The sequence below is a fragment of the Ornithodoros turicata genome, chromosome 9, assembly GCF_037126465.1.
Source record: "Ornithodoros turicata isolate Travis chromosome 9, ASM3712646v1, whole genome shotgun sequence".
NCBI lineage: Eukaryota > Metazoa > Arthropoda > Arachnida > Ixodida > Argasidae > Ornithodoros > Ornithodoros turicata.
In genome coordinates this window covers 17820020-17836937 of record NC_088209.1, presented here as the reverse complement: position 1 = coordinate 17836937, position 16918 = coordinate 17820020, and the positions used below count along the sequence as shown (strand labels likewise).

The 16918-nt window shown below is 45.6% G+C and overlaps 1 protein-coding gene across 3 annotated transcripts in view; it reads right to left on the bottom strand.

The window, feature by feature from the left end:
• The window catches only part of LOC135368249 (band 7 protein AGAP004871-like), a 254066-nt gene that overhangs the window by 62375 nt on the left and 174773 nt on the right, over nucleotides 1-16918 (bottom strand). For all 3 annotated transcript variants that reach the window (XM_064601405.1, XM_064601406.1, XM_064601404.1), the window contains 2 exons: nucleotides 13469-13575; nucleotides 8885-8957 (listed from right to left, as the gene is read on the bottom strand). In XM_064601405.1, coding sequence (XP_064457475.1) covers nucleotides 8885-8957; nucleotides 13469-13575 — 180 coding nt within the window. The remainder of the gene's footprint in view (nucleotides 1-8884; nucleotides 8958-13468; nucleotides 13576-16918) is intronic.

Genomic DNA, 16918 nt, shown 5'->3' with positions numbered 1-16918 from the left:
GTTTGCAGCCCTTCCTCTCACCTTCAAGAAGGCCGACAATGCGGCTGTGAAGAGGTCCCTTGACGAAACAAGTGGAGGGGAGTATGTCTGCTGCTCAGTGCGGATGGGCGCGCTTGACTTCACTGTAATTTCCATCTACTTGACCCCAGCGACACCATACGACGTGAATACCCTCAGGAGCATTCTGGACGGCCTGACACCACCGTTTGTGTTGTGCGGTGACTTTAACGCCCACCCCGTCAGCTGGGGGAGCGCACTCTCGGACTCACGGGGAGAACGACTCGCTGTGCTCTTCGAGGAGATGGACCTCCACCTCCTCAATGATGGCTCCCCGACATTTGTGGAGTCTCCTCTGATATCATCATGCTTGGACCTCACAGCAGTGTCTGGCTCGATTGCACCACGCTTCACCTGGCAGGTCGACGCCGACTCCCTTGGAAGCGATCACCTTCCACTGCTAATCAACGTCTGCGGCGCGCCAGCCACAAAAAAAAAAAAAAAAAAAAAAAAAAAACGAGGAAGAAATTATGGTTTCCTTCGACATTGTTAGCAAGTGCTTGGAACTTGCAAGGCATTGACGTTCATTTCTATAATTATGATCAATATGAAATGAAAGATGGAATAGCTAGCATTTAAGAAACTGGCTGTGATGATACAAAGCATTATTTCTTGATGTATCCATGTCCTCAGTGAACAGCACTGTTATGAGCCAAGAAAACCGACATTATACAACAGTGGAAAGGAGTCGTGGGAAAAAAATTGTTTCCCCGTGCGCTATTCGCGACTCCAGCGAACTATAGGTGGCGCACGCCGAACCTGGACTCGAGGGTTGCCACTTCCACAACTAGGTGGCTACGGCTTCGCTGGAATCGCGAATCGCGACTCCAGCGAACTATAGGTGGGGCACGCCGAACCTGGACTCTAAAGTCCCTAGATCACTCTGACCTCTTTACTCTCTGACCTCTTTACTCAATGATCCAGGGACTTTACTGGACTCGAGGGTTGCCACTTCCACCACTAGGTGGCTACGGCTTCGCTGGAGTCGCGAATACGCTATCTTGTGACACATCGCAGGCTTTAAAAACAGAATGAACGAAAGCATGCAAGGACAGGAAGCGCAATAAATAGAACTTTCCCTCTCCCCTTCCCTATCCCTCTTCCTCTCCTTCCAAAGAAGGCCGACAATGAGGAGCGTGCTTTCATTGGTTCCCTCAAACGATTTGTCCAATTACAAAACGCGGAAGGTCGTTAGAGGAAACTAATCCGAGGCCTACACTCTTAGATAAAAGGGTGGAGCAGATACACCTTTCAGGAGGCAATAGTTGTCGCATATGTTGTGCCTAAAAGGTTGCAAAGTTCCGACCTGCTACGTATGAATGATAGGGTTACAGCTTCTGATAGGGTGAGCGAGGGGGGCGTACGCCATTTTGTAGCAATTTAGATATGTGATAATTGCTTTTATCACCCTTTTACACCCTTTATCAGACGCCATGTTGACCTAGGTGGTAACTATAGAAGTTACCACCTTTTTACACCCTTTTTTCTTAGAGTGCGTCTGCGCATTGTGGCGCTTCTTGAGAAGGACCGGGAGAGGGAAAGCTTCCACTGCGCTTTTTTTTTCGTTCATAATTCAGCATCTTTTATTTCGCGAAGATACTTTTTTGCACATGGAGTGCCTCTCTGAGAGTGGAAGATCACTTCCACATAGCAGCGCTGTGCTCATTATTGACGTAAACTTGTCAAGTATCACGCGCGGAACAGCTTATTTATTGTTCACAACCACAACAGAGAGTTTCAGAATAGCGTGCGTGAGGACAGGGGACGCAAAACGCGAGCGCCATAATGCACGCGAGCAGCTTCTCCTCGCGCACGGCTAAAAGAATAGGGTTTTTATAACCGAGAGCAGCGCACTTGCGCTCATCGCTTGCGGCGCGACTACAGCTCACGACCGAGACTTTTGAAAAAAAAAAAAAAAGAATAGGGTTTTGTATGCATATTGCAGTAAAAATATGTGCTATTGTAAAACAGAATCTTATTTGCGGCTGTCAATATTTTACGCCGTTTGCAGACGACACCCTCGCGCGAGAGCGACGCGAACCACGCTATTTTCGAAAAATAGCGCGCAAAGTGCAAGTTTCTGAACGCAAAGTGCAAGTTTCTGAACGTGCTCAGTGTTTCCGAAGCGATTTCTTTGGGTCCCCAAAGTCGCCTTGGTCACCTATTTTAAAACTGCGATAATGCAGAACTAACTAGACCGTATCCTAAAAATTGTCCATAACATATGCATTTTTTATAACTTTGACATTTTGTCATGCAGCTCCGCGGGATGCATCCAGCGAACGCCTTGTATTTTTCATTGCGTTTGCCGACTGTATTAATTGTATTGTGTGAATTGCATTTATGTGTAGTATTGATTGTATTAATGTGTATCATACTGATTATTGATTATGTATTATTGTTAAGCTATTGCGCTGTATGAGATGCACCTTAACCAAAACCTCATGCCATTCGTGAGCACCAAAGAATAAACACTTCAAATACCCCGAATAAACTACACTCACTACCGACAAAAGATGCATCATGCGCACGAAGCTCAAGGATTCCAAATATGGTGAAGGGAAGTCGCCGCCTCGAGGGATACTCTTTTTTACGCACGCACGAGCACATAAATATTGGAACCAAAAAAGATTTAAGAAATAGAGAGCGAAAGAAACGGCACGATCGTAAGGAAGTGCGACAAATGTTATCAGCCGAACCTAATCCCATCCACTGTAGAATAGAGCCGGAAGAAGTGACTCGAATGTCCTGTGCATCATCAAACTACGAATCGAATGTGACAATGTACGAGGGGGATTCGCTTCTTTCGAGAAGACATTTGTGGACATGGTTGTTGAGGAGGAGGAGGAGGAGGAGGAGCAAGTGGTAGTGGATGAAAATTACACAGTGGATTACCTCGGTGCATTGATTTCTTTTATTTTTGTCGGGATTGAGACGAAAGGAGAGAAAGGGAGAGTCAGGGAGGAGAGGGAGGAGAGCATATAGAACGGAACAATGGAAGGTGCCGACCATGGTGAGATCAATCAAATTTGTGGCAAACGGTGGCCTTTTTTTGGAGGCTTCGTCTCGCAGAGTACGGGGATATTGAAGGAGTTTGAAATGGCCTGGCAACACGATATACACTCGGAAGGAGAAAAAATAAGGTGATTTTACTTTTTTTTTTGGGGGGGGGGAGGGGGGTTAGATTACAGCCATTAAACGCGTAGGACCAAATGAATGCCACAGAGTGAGGACATCACCTCACGCTCTGTCCTCAGAGTCGCCCGTACATAAGACCTCTACCCGAGAAACGTCATCATGACGTTGGTAGACAGACTGACACCGAAACAAATTGGAAGGGGAGGGCTGGGTTCCACAGTTGGGCACTTGTTCGCTGCCTCCTATTGAAAGAAAAGTAGAACCGAATGTAGCGTCCCTTACAGGGACCATCGTATACCCCTCAAGAGCGTGATTTTTTGGGCGCGATCTTGTTCGCCCCCAGCTTCGGGCATAGTTCAACTCTACCAAAGTGGTGGCGCTGTCGAACAGTATGACGTCATTTGTTTACAAGCAGGGAGAAGTCTATACACGGACCAGATATTGTACTGGGAGGCGAGATGCCCGAGTCATTTCTAGTCGAAGTTCTCGAGTGAAAAACAAAAATGGCCGTGTGTTTGGACACTGGGCTAGTAGATTTTTTGCGAAACTCTTTTTGCCATAAAAACCCTTTCAATGTTCCATAAAATTGTTCATGTTGTCATTGTTACTCTGGTGACTACACAATTTTTACGCACCGTGAACACAGTATATGTCTTTCATATGCGGATGGTACCGCACGTGCTGTCACGTGATCATATAAAGCGACGGACGGACCTACGACGCCGGTTTGCCCCAAGCTATCGCATTAGTGGAGCACGGGTTACACCTCGAACCAATATTTTTTTTTTCCACCGCGTGATATGAACATATTACCCTCAGTCACTGTTACGCAAAATATTTCCTTTGGGAAGCGTCCATATCCCGCGAAACTGACCTTACAAGAGTGTACGGCCCGGCGACGTTCTCTCCCAGCTCCTTCGTGCGCTTTGTGACGCCAAATCAGCGAGCACTTTTAGTGGCTGCCAACAATCGTCTGCTGCCCGGTATGAAGCAAGGTTACCGCTCTACAGTCCTGTCTTACACGTGGGGCGGACGGTGCCAATTAGAACCGCAGAAGAAAAAAAAAGGAGAAGAAGAAGAAGCAGGATAAAAGGAAAGAAAAGGAGGTCGGCGAATCATTATTGGACAGAAGACATGACGTCACGGGCTGGCAGCAGAGAGAGCAGAGAGAGACAGCGGGCTGACAGCAGAGGTCCATTCTGGTGCGCAAGAATGGACCACTTTCCTGAGATGTGGCGCCCTCTCGAATGCAGTCTGCTACACGAGAGGGGGCGCCACAGTTTCGTTTTCCAGAGCTCTGGTTTTCGTGCCTTCCGTTCCAGCGTCCTGAGTCTGCTCGCTTTTTGAATATCCATCTTAGGTTTCGAGCTCGGTTTCTACTGCTTTTGTCTGCACGAGGTGCCCGCTTGAGGTATACACAACATGACCCTGGAGCACGCCGTGCCATCCCATGCCAGACGAATGAGCAATGCGACCCTGTTTTGAAGAAGAAGAAGCTTCTTGAGCGTAGTGCAGCGATTCCACATTAAAGTTGTTCGTTTTCGTTCCTGGATCCTTTCCCTGTACATTTTTGGTGCCGGAACCCGGTAAGCGGAACCCGGTAAGCGGAACCCGGTAAGCGGAACCCGGTAAGCGGAGCCTCACTCATTGACGGAAGGACTCCAGGAACACGAAAATGGTAGTAGCGTCAGTAGAGTAATGGTTCCGGCTGTTTTCAGCTAGAAAGAGAGCCGCGCATGCGCTCCGCGTTCCGAGGAAAATGGACCCTTGCGCGCTTGGGGTCATATTTTTTTTTGTTTGAATATGCCCAGGGCTTGTAATGTTAATTTCTACTACTCCTTTCTTCTTTCTTTTTTTTCGTGCTCTCCCATGTTCCTTTCAAAATGGAATATTCCGCCCGCTCCGTCTTTCGCGCAGCACCCCCGCCCCCCTCCTTTGCGCCACTTCGTGTCCCTGCCTTTAAAAACAAAAAATGGAGGCGCCTTCAACGCAGACCTCTCCCACTCCCTCATTCCACTTCTCGTGACGTGTGTATATGAAGAATCGGGACGCCTAATGGAAAACTGTCGTTCAACCCTCAAGACAAGAGCTCGCGCCTAAGAAAAACACCTGAGGGAACGAAGAAGACGCCTACAAGAAGCTCACGCCGCAAAAACGAAAAGAAATGAGTTGTGTGCACGGCACCATAAAAAAGGTCGGTTCCCCTTGCTGCTCCACCTTGCTGGGAGTCTCTGCCTTGCTTTGCCTCTGTCGGTTTTTTTTTTTTTTTTTTTGCTTCCTTTCTGCGCAGGAAGGGGAACAGACAGAGCGTGCTTTTTCCCGCTCTAGTGTCCACCTGCGCTGTGGACCGGACTTCTGATAATCCCGGTTGACTTTGTCTCTTCTATTGCTGCTGCTGCTGCTGCTGATGTTGTTGTTGTTGCGTGAGCGTATTGATTGGAACTTACGGACCAAGAAACGCAGATTGGTAAAGGCTGGTGAGCCACTGGATGGAGAATGTATGTACGCTGGAGTGGAATGGTACAATGCCAGTGAGTGTATGTAGGGAAGAAAGGATATCTGTGGGCGATTTCGGGAGGGAGTTTGTATTATGGGATCCGTGACGTTATTATGCGACGATGTGATACGAGGATGCGACGGGGATAGTGTAGTGATGAGGAAAGGTTACGCAGAGGAGGAAAAATTGAGAGGGGACAGCGACATTCCTTTAGGTTGGATCAGCCGTGGGTAATCTACTTTAAACTGATACCCCTGAGGTTACGCTTAATACCTAGACTGCAAAAATACAGTTAGGTTACTTTTTGAAAATGTAATTACCACTTTCACTGCATAACACGGTGAGAGCCAACCGCATTTCACAATGATATCGTCCTCTCTCCTGATTTGCGAAAATGGAAGGCCTTTATGTGAAAATTCTGCATATGTTAATCGTCACAAAAAAGCGTACGTCCTCCTGTCTCCTCGAATTAGAAGCGGCGGGTCGGCGTATACTGGTAAAAGATAACTTCACAACATAACACGACGAAGGCCGACCACTCCTGATTTGTGGAAAGCACAGGGTGTACGCCTTTTTGTGACAGTTAACATAACCGCATAAGACTCGTAAATAGACATGCAACTCATCCTCTCAACAAATCAGGGCAGCAGTTGTCGTTCGGGATGATGGTGGGCTAGGAGCGTGTTGTGCGGTGAAGTTCTGTTTTAAGATTAGAGTGTGTTATGCGGTGAAGTTCTGTCTCCAGAGTGCAGCCATACACTGTTAAAACATAGCTTTACCACATAGCACGCTCCTAGCCAACCATCATTCCTAATGATACTATGCTGAGTCCTGATTTGTTGAAAATGGGAGGAGGCGCCTATGTGGGACACATTATGCATGCCCCAGATAGGCGCCTCCCCCTGTTTTAAACAAATCAGGAGACAGAATGATATTATTCGGAATGGTGGTTGACTAGGAGCTTACTATGTGGTGAAGTTGTGCTTTGCCACTGTAGTTACCAAGTCAAAGTAACCCACACTCTTAAAAATGAACTTCACCGCAAAGCACGCTCCTAGCCAACCATAATCTCGAATGATACCGTTATCTGCCGTGATTTGCTGAAAACGGGAGGCGTACGCCTTTTTTGTGAGAATTATGAACAGCATAAGTGTCACAGGAAGGCGTACGCCTCCCGTTTTCAACAAATCAGGGCAGACAACGATATCACTCGAGATTATGGTTGGCTAGGAGCGTGCTATGCGGTGAAGTTCATTTTTAAGAGTGTAGAACACGTACTCTCCAACACAAGAAAGTCACTCGTCAAGAGCCCTGAAAATTTCTTGCTATGGCCTCCTAATAGGACATGTACTAGGAGGACAATACTAAGTGAGTGAACTGACGACCTGTCCGAAAATATGGGACTACCTGACTCACCTTAATTACATTTCCATTTTCCTGCTACTTTCTTCAAAAGTAGATAATTACCGCTACAAGTTCCTATGCCCAAAAGTAACCGTGTACTATAACTAGCTGACGAAAAAAGAGACTGCTTGCTGTAAGAGATTACCTGGAGCTTATTTCGTACCCAGAACAGTATTTGACGTACGATTGCTGACATGGCAATTCGTTTCTTAAAGGAGGAGTTTTTGAGAAGTTGAATTAACGAATCAATCTTTATTGTCCTTTCCGGGTGGAGCAAAGAGCAAAAAGCCAACGAGGCTTAACAAGGGCTCTCCAGTTACAGTTACTCTATTCGGAATACCATGGAGGTATAAACTTTTGTTTCCTTCTTGTGCAATTTACCTTGCACAAATATCAAATTATTCAAACGTAAACTGGACTGTGGACAGGAGGACGCAAGAATTCCCATCTCCCGATTGAGGGCGCGTGACATCCCGCAGTAGGACGCTGGGCGGCAGTGGACGCTCAGTGGCACATTTGCTAAAGTGAAGCGAAGTGAGCACAGTTTAGTGCAGTACACAGATGTGGAGGAAGATTCTGGATCGGAGTGCTTAAAGTGCCACTACGGACTAAATCTCGTGTCTTCAGAATCCTCCCAAAGTTATGTTACTGAAAACTTCTTGTCTCACTTTACATTCCTGCAAAATATTTTGGCTCTACGTGACGCGAAAGCTAGAGAAAATTAATTTTTATTTTTGAGAACTGTGACGTCATGTTAGGCTCCAACGGAGCGCCCGGCTCTCAACTGGCAACGTTGTTGCCCTTCGCGTCTTCCGGAGCGGCTCACTTTTTGCACTCCGTTAGTGGGGCCCCATGTGACATATCATCCGACCGCTCCGACCTTCGAGAAAACACTGTAGCGGCCTCCGCCGACGATGAAGAAGCGCGTGCTCCCGCCCACGCTCTCCACCCGGAGTTCATTCCATCCGCGGCCACCGGCCAATAAACATCGGCATTCCGCTACGCTCCTGGCCTATCTCTCTTAGCCGCGCTCACACACAAAGGAGGGAGAAGACATGTCTCCCATTTTCCCCTCTTTCGATCAACCTCACGTGACTTCTTCACCACGTGACCCTTCCCGGACGCTGGCGTCGTTGCTAGGAGACGAGTGCCCCGTCCACAACATGACATCATTGCAATTTGTGGGCTCAGGATTACGTCACCCGCTCCTCGCGTCATCCAAACTTGTGGAGGCTCAGCAGATCTTCAAAAATTTACAGAAATGCACAGCGTTCGTAAACAGGATTGAAATTTCGCGTATAGAATCCTTGAGGCACCTTCTTTACATGGCCTAAATAAAATAGACGCTGTTGTCCGAGTCCGGAGTGGCACTTTAATGCTACAACGACGAACATGACGGAAACTATTTGCAGCAACACAGCCCTCAAGGAGGAAGAATGACGTTAAAAAAGAAGAAAAAAAAAAGACAGCAAAGAAAAAGAAATGAGGTCTGCCTGCTCAGCCTAGACGGCACACCCGTATGCGTGGTAATTTGTTAATTCAAAATTCATGTTTGTGATACTCGCTTCGTTTTCAATTGAGAAAATTCGTAACTGCTTATTTCGAATCATGTCGACGACTGTAGGAATAAAACAAGCTTGAAATCGATTTCGCTTCTGAGGTCTTCCTTTAAACAAAAGGATGTTCGGTTTGCGCAAACTGTTATACTTAGAACTCTGCCGTATCCACATTTCCTTTACCGATCACTACTTTACTCGTGTTGTAAACTAAAAAATGTGACCTACTTACCGGGTCCTTTCGAACCCCCCTGCAGAAGTCTTCCCAGGCGGAAAATGACGGCACGTTCGTATTCCTGGACAACCTGAAAATTTTAAAACAGGCAGTGTTTATATGAAAAGTAAGTTTTCACATTAAGAATCCGAAAGTATAACAACAAACGTTCCACGCATTAAACATTCTACCACTACGCCAGCTATACACTTCAGGGCTTGATCTGCTTGTATACAAGCGTTTCCATTCAGGAACAGCGCAGTTGAAGTCAACGAATGCGCCATATGCACATGGATTTTTATTTTATTTTTATTTTTTGCTATTTCACACTGCCGCACAAATTACGGCACCCAAGCCACATGTTATCTTCTGCCAAAATTTTACAATACCTTTACGCACCTCTTGACATTTTGTAAGGTGTCAAGAATATATAAAAAAAGTTAATTGAGGCAATACTTGCTCATGATATGTTGCTTGATATTGACTAGATTGGATCATTCTCTTTGCATTGTGTTGGTATCACTCGTGTTATGTTTGGCGTGTATTCATTCGTTTAGATAACTTTACTGTTTTTGCCACTTATTCGAGTCTTGTTGCTTGATCATAATAGTATCACTTGATTCTATTATGTTTACCAGGTATTGACTATTTTAGATATCTTTACTCCTTGTTTTTGCATATCACCGGTGTCTCTTGTCTGATTGCTGTTTGTAGTCTGTCATACTTATTTTGATGTAGCCACCATACAACTGCTGTAGAGGGTCAGGTGCTTTAGTCAGGGATTTTTGCCTTTTGCATCTGATCGTCATTTTCACCAAGAAAAGTGAAAAATAAATTATACTACTACTAATAAAAGTTTGCTCGTTATAAAATAATAATAACTAATAAAAAAGTTTCGAGAATAGCACGTGACAAAGTGTCTGTCCATTCACGAGGCAGCAATAAGAGGGCTTGTCGTAGACCTGCATTGGTCCACAGAACAGACCCTGTGCGCCTCAACCTTGAAATGTTACCCTCCTATTTGGGAGACGGACCAATGAGGTCGCTTCACGGGCGGGAAAGAGGGAAACTGTGGAGTTGTGACAACCAGGTATCGGAACCGAAACTGAACCCGAACCGAAAACAAAAAAAAAACGTTATATTCTGTGGAACCCGAACCGAACCCTAGCAATTTTTTGGCTTGTCCTGAACCGAACCGGAACTGAAAAAAAAAAACCGGTTACCGGTGCGGGTCCAAAAGTGAAATAATTGTACTACCCACCGACTGTTTCAATTATTTATTTATTTTTTGTTCGATGCCAGATATACAAGTAAAAGTTTGTGACTGTAGCACCAGTCTTGAGACCCCAAACACAAAAGTGTCACGTGTCATTCATTTAAGAGTGACACACGCGAAAGACTTTTCTGTGGATATCACCACCTACACCACGTACGAGAAATGAAGCTGCAGGCGACATATGAAGTCACCACGTAGCTCCAGCAAACACCCAGTTAAGTGCCCATAACGTACCGCGCTTGCTGCTCCACTGCACCCGTTACCGGTGTGTATGTGCGTGCGTGTGTGTGTGTTTTCATTTTCTTTCCTTTTTTCGTTTTCTTTCAGTTTTTCTCGTTTTCTTTCTTTTTTTTCGTTTTCTTTCTTTTGGTTTCTTTCCTTTTTTCGTTTTATTTCTATCTTTTTGTTCCCTTTCCTTTTTTCGCTCCTTTTTATGAAAGGAATAGCAAGTCGGTCTTTGCCTGACTAACCTTTCCTTGCTTGTTTTTTTCTCAATAAACATATCCCCCCCCCCTTACCGCCAACATCGTCTTCTCCTATACGGTCGCGCATCGCTCGCCTCAGGATTTCGAACTTTTCCTTACCTACGCTGCTAGGCCCCACACAATATAGTCAGCGCAGAGTCCTTTCCCTCCTTTTTTATATATATAATAAACATATAGCCCCCACCCACCCCTTTCCCGTTAAGAGAATAAGTTTTTTTTTTTTTTGCCGTAGGAAAAGAGGGCTCTGACCATGTTCTGACAAAAGGCTTCCAGCACTTCGCTTTTCGTTTTCAGCAGACGACCACGAGAGTGCAATACAGTAAAATATCGGGTAAGCAATAAGCGTGTTTATTACTTGTCTTGTGTTTTCACCTGCTATCATTAAAGGTTTTTCACCTGAAACGGTTTCTTACAACCGTGTACGGTGAGGGTAAGCTCGTTTTCATGTAGCAAAATTACTGCGATGAACCGGTTAAACCAGGACTGAAAAAAGTGGCGGCTCTAATCTCTGTAAATGTCCCGACCGCTGACCGTTTCCTTTTTTTTTTTTTTTTCCGTTTCTCCCTGAGTTGATCTCGAACCGAACCGATATACCTGGACCGGTTCAAGCTGATAACTTCGGTTCAGCGGAGCTAAACCCGAACCGAACCAATACGCCTGAACCCGAACCGGACCGGATCGCAAAAATTACCGGTTCCAATCCCTGGTGGAAATTGAATAGCGCATACGTTACGACAGTTTTACTACACGCTTACTTGTGCACACTACTTCACCACACAGCACGCTCTGCACCAACCATTGCCAAGAATGATAGGACGTCCCCGCTTCTGATTCGAACGAAAGAGTGGGGCGTACGTCTTTTTGTGTCAATTTGGATATGTGATAATTGACACAAAAAAGGTTTTGAACCTACCTGTATATCTTCGAATCAGAAGCGATAACCCTATCATTCGTAGCGATGGTTGGTGCAGAGCGTGCTATGCGGTGACGTTCTGTCGTTAGACTGCAGAATGGTACCTTTATAACTCCTAATTTGTCGAATGTGCGGGGCTTACGCCTTTTTTGTGGCAGTTAACATAAGTACATACACTCTTAAAAATGAACTTCACCGCATAGCGTGCTCCTAGCCAACCATAACCTCGAATGATAACGTTATCTGCCTTGATTTGTTGAAAACGGGAGGCGTACGCCTTTTTTGTGACGCTTATGCTGTTCATAATTGTTCATTAGCCAACCAGGGGGCGGAACTATGTCAAGTCGGGATGGTGGTTGGCTAAGGACGTGCTATGTGGTGAAGTTCTCTCTCACTACTCTCTTGTCCTCCTTTTTTTTTTTTTTTTTGTGTTTTGTCTATAGTCTTGGCGATGCCCACTGGAGTGCGGCCAACAACGGCATGCTACTTCGACCCCCCCCCCCTCTTTTTTAGGAGTGTAGTAGAGCGGGTGAGTTACCAGTATATAATACACTATGTTAATTGTCACGAAAAGGTGTATGCACGGTGCTCTCGACAAATCAGCCGTACCGGTACCACTCCGTGTAACGGTTGGCCTTCAGCGAGCTATGCGGTGAAGTTTTGTTTTAAGAGTGTAGCCACTTGTTTAGTTATTCATTCATGTACTGCTTGCGACATACTTGTGTGGAATCTACAACTCGAGCGTGGTCTGAAATCTCCTCTTGTTCGGAAGGAAACTAACGGGCAAAAATGGGAGAAGTCTAGCACTCGGAAGTGAATAAGGTAAGTATTTAAAGAGATTACGAGAGCTTGTTCTTTAGTAAAATAAATTACTGAATTGTTTTCTTATCTCCTCTTGCTGCAAGATTTTTTTTTCTCCTGACGAGTAGAACCGTGTGGCATACACTCTAAACAAAGAGCTTCACCGCGTAGCACGCTCCTAGCCAACCATCATCCCGAGTGACAACATTCTCTCCCTTGATTTGATGAAAACGAGGGGGGCGAACGCCACATTTTGTGGCACACACACAGACACACATACATTGGATGACGATGAGGTCGGCAATTCACCGCCGCTGAGGAGGTACACTGCCCTATTGCGCGTTGGGAACGGATGAGAGGATGATGAGCACTTTCAGAGATCAGTCACCAGACCGGTGGAGTGCAAGTAGTCCGCAAGAACACGAAGGCAATATTATGAACTGCACACTCTAAAATCAGAACTTCACCGCATAGGACGGTCTGCTCCTATGCCTATACCATTGCCACGAATGATAGGGTTATCGCTTCTGACTTGAGTAGAGAGGGGGCGTACCTCTTTTTGTGTCAATTATCGTGTATCCAAATTGCCACAAAAAGGCGCACGCCCACTCTCTCTTCGAATGAGAAGCGATAACCCTATCATTCGCGGCAACGGTTGGTGCAGAGCGTGCTATGCTGTGAAGTTCTGTTTTCAGAGTGCATAATGCCACAAAGCACAAGGTGGTTGGTGGTGGTGGTGATAGGGCTTGCTGTTGTCGGCCTCACGTACGTGGGCAACGTCACGACTCACGCCCTGGGGGAATGTGCGTCCTGGGCCGACTTCTAAGGGAACTGTGCCGACATATGTCTGAAAGCGTCTGAGGAAAACCCAGGAAAAACCCCAGACAGCACAGCCGGCACCGGGATTCGAACCCGGGTACCTCCCAGTCTCGACGTGACATCATAATGCCACAAAAATGGCGTGCGCCCCCGTTTTCAGCAAATCAGGTGAAATAACGATGTCACTCAGGATGATCGTTGGCTAGGAGCGTGCTGTGACGCGAAGTTCATTTTCAGGAGTGAACTGATTGATTATTTCAGAGGAGTATGTCGCAAGCAGTACGTGCAAAGTAAAAAGAACAACTTACTTTGATACAAAAGAGCAGTGAAAACGGAAAGGTGACCACGACGATCGCAAAGGACAAGACGGTGAGGATCCAACCACAGAGGCCGAGCCTAGCCTCCGAAGATTCGCCTGAAGAGATGACAAAATATACGAACGTCAAAGAGTGTATACAAAACAGTCACCCCAGTTTTATACCTACACTCTTAGAAATGAACTTCACCACATATAGCACGCACCTAGCCAATCATCACCCCGAATGACAACGTTCTCGCCCTAGATTTGTTGAAAACGGGAGGAGGAGCCTATTTTGTGCCGTGCATAATGGCACAAAATAGGCTCCTCCTGCCGTTTTCAACAAATGAGTGGCGAGAACGTTGTCATTCGGGATGATGGTTGGCTAGGTGCGTGCTATGTGGTGAAGTTCATTTTTAAGAGTGTACCATCGCCGTAGCTAACACCGTATCGTGTTATACAGGGTGGGTGCAGATAAAGTAGCCCCACATTTACGCACACAGTGCGTACGAACTTCCGGCAGCGCACGATGACACATTTAAGTATGCGATGAAAATAAAAATAAAAAATCGTGGTAACCGAACTCTGCACAATAAAATCATTAGCAACGCGGACTTGCTCCGTGTATTTCCAATGGGACATGGCAGTGTACCCCAGTTGCATCGCCCTACCGCTGGGTGTGCCACTCACGCAGAAACAAAACGACATCTGGTACGCCTAGCGGTAGCTAGACGCAACTGCGCCGTGACCGCCATATTGACTTCTGCATAGGAAAATCGGGATGCGGAGGGCAACGTTTGCATGGATAACTTTTTTGTTGCGTGGAGTTTGGTTACTTATTTAGCGTTATTTAGCGTTATTTGGTTAGCGTAGCTTATTTAGTGACTCTAGTTACTACGATTTCATCGGATAAATGTGTCATCCCGCGCCACCGGAAGTTCATGCGGTAAGCAGGGAATGCCATACGTGCATAAATGTGGGGCTACTTTATTTGCACCACACCCTGTACAATCGCAGGTCCGCCCGGTACAGTGCAGCAGACTGAGCATGGAAACGTTAAATATCTCAGATAAAGTGAACTTATACCGCCCCACCAGTATGACAACTCCCACGAAAGAACAAAGCAGTTGCAGAAGTGCAAAAAATATTGTGCTTTGAATACGGATAAATATCGATATCTGAAACAGATTGTGGATAAATATTGATTAACATGCCAAGTAAAGATGTCCACACGTTATCGATATCTATCGATATTTATTGTTGTGAGTGTAAAACAAATGAGATGAGGGGAGGAGAAGCAGTAAAGTATGGGTGTTTATTGAAGGTTCATCTGCTCAAAAGTTGTCAGGGGAAACGTTTTTTTTTAATGCCGACGTTACAGCGGAGGCTTCGCTTTCTTCGGCATAGTTATACATAGATACGTACACTCTAAGAACAATTTCCGTAATTTTGCTGTACAAGTGGCTGCTAACTCCGTTGCCGGCTTATATGATGTAGCATATATGCTGCACAAAATCCGTTTGGTCTGCACGTTGCACAGTTACGGACTGGGGTTTTGCAGTTTAATATACGTTTAATGTAAGTTGCTCTGTTTTCGCTCATGGGAGCTGTGTAGTGTACACGCCAAACGATTTTTTTTGCAATAACTACTTTACGACACACACTATGCCGGCAACACAGTTAGCAGTCACTTTTCTGTAAAATTACGAATTTTTTTTTTTACATTGTAGTAAATTTTCATTATAACATAACGAAGCCAAAGGACCGGGAAAAATATAGGCAGGAATTCGATATACGCAGCAGCGGTTAGAACAGCATGGAAGTGCGTGGAAACACTTCGGTTCAGTTTCAATTCAGCCGTGATATCCCATTCACTAATTGGCCGGTGAAAAAGTTGACTTAAAACAAGCACACGATCCAGCCAATAAACATTGGCGGCGAGCGCATCGGCATGTAGTTTCAATTTAGGTTTTGAAAAAACAAAAAAGAAACGGAAAAAACGAAGAGGCAGGCTGGTTTTGCCGAGCACGCCCATCACGATAAGGCAGACAGGAACGCGCAAAAGTTGAATAGTTGTCAGTCGAAAAAAAGGTATCAGCAGTGGGATTCGAACCCTCAAGTTTTCTTGGCCTCAGCTGCTACTACGTTGCAAGAGCATGAAACTCTGAATAAAGCGATAATTCGAAAAACGCGATTTCATTATAACGAAGCCTCGAATATCTCGATATCTGCGAGAAAAATGTCGATTTTTGATACAAATAGCAATATCTTTCGAACATCGCCAACATCAATTCAGAAAAAAACATTAATAATATACCGATATAAATATCTATATCGCTTCATCCCTGGTGTCTTGTGGGGCAATAGTTTGTCACTTCTTCTTCGCAATACGGAGCGCCAACAAGTCATCTACGGTGGTAACTCATATGCTCCACAAGTACATCGTACGAGGGAACAAGACGCAAGCTGGCGGTTGTCGCTGATGGATGTTAGGACAGGTCGACCCTATTATCTTGCCTCGAGTCTTCGTACTCTTGCTGCTCCGACATTCATCTCGGGGAATGCAACCCTTATTAATATCGGGGACCGCGGAATCCCAATTTATTGCCCCCGGTAAATGCGATGGCAATATGTCTGACGTCAGCGAAGATTATGAATCGTGCAGAAATGTCCGAAGAAATACGAAAAGTCGCCTCGAGATTTATGGCTCAGTTTTCCTTACTTGCTTCGTCAGCATTGTTTTTGGCCCCGGCAGGCATATGAGGGAAGAGGGGACGCCAATATGGCTGGAGCAGAAAGGGTTATGAATCGTACCACAAATATAAATCAACAAGTTAGGGGCCGAATGGATCACAAGAAGTCGAAATGTATTTCGCTTTTACATCGAGCGAAATATGCCACAGAACACGGGCAAGAATTTTCGTGACTGCGCAGGAAGTTCGCGTGGCAATATGTGATTGGAAAAGCTTAGGCCAGCACAAAAATGTTGCTCATATGTAAGCAGAGTCATCCCGGGCTGAAGTTACCCGGGATGGTTCTGGGTATAACGCTGTAGACATACTGTAGATTGCCTGCCAGAGACAAACCAGGCAAGCGTTGCCAAAACCTATATGAGGGCTTCCCTTCTAATAAATGTATATTCCCCCCTCCTATATGAAGGAAATACAGCTATGATGCCACTTCAAGCATAGATAAAAGATAAAAGCATTAGACAAAAGGAAAAATGCTAGACGTAGCTAACGTTTCCCGAAGCCCCTTTAAACTTCTTTTTTTTTTTTTCATCTGAAATGCCTTGATGCTCTAGCAATGCTCCAGCGCCATCAGTATGTCGCGCGTGCCGAGCGACTGGCACGTGCAGATCCCATATGGCTGTCGTGACGGGCAGCATGAACTAGTTGGTACCTGTTCTTGCTGTGTGAACGTTCTCTATTGACTGGCTCTTTTTATAGTAGAGACCCGA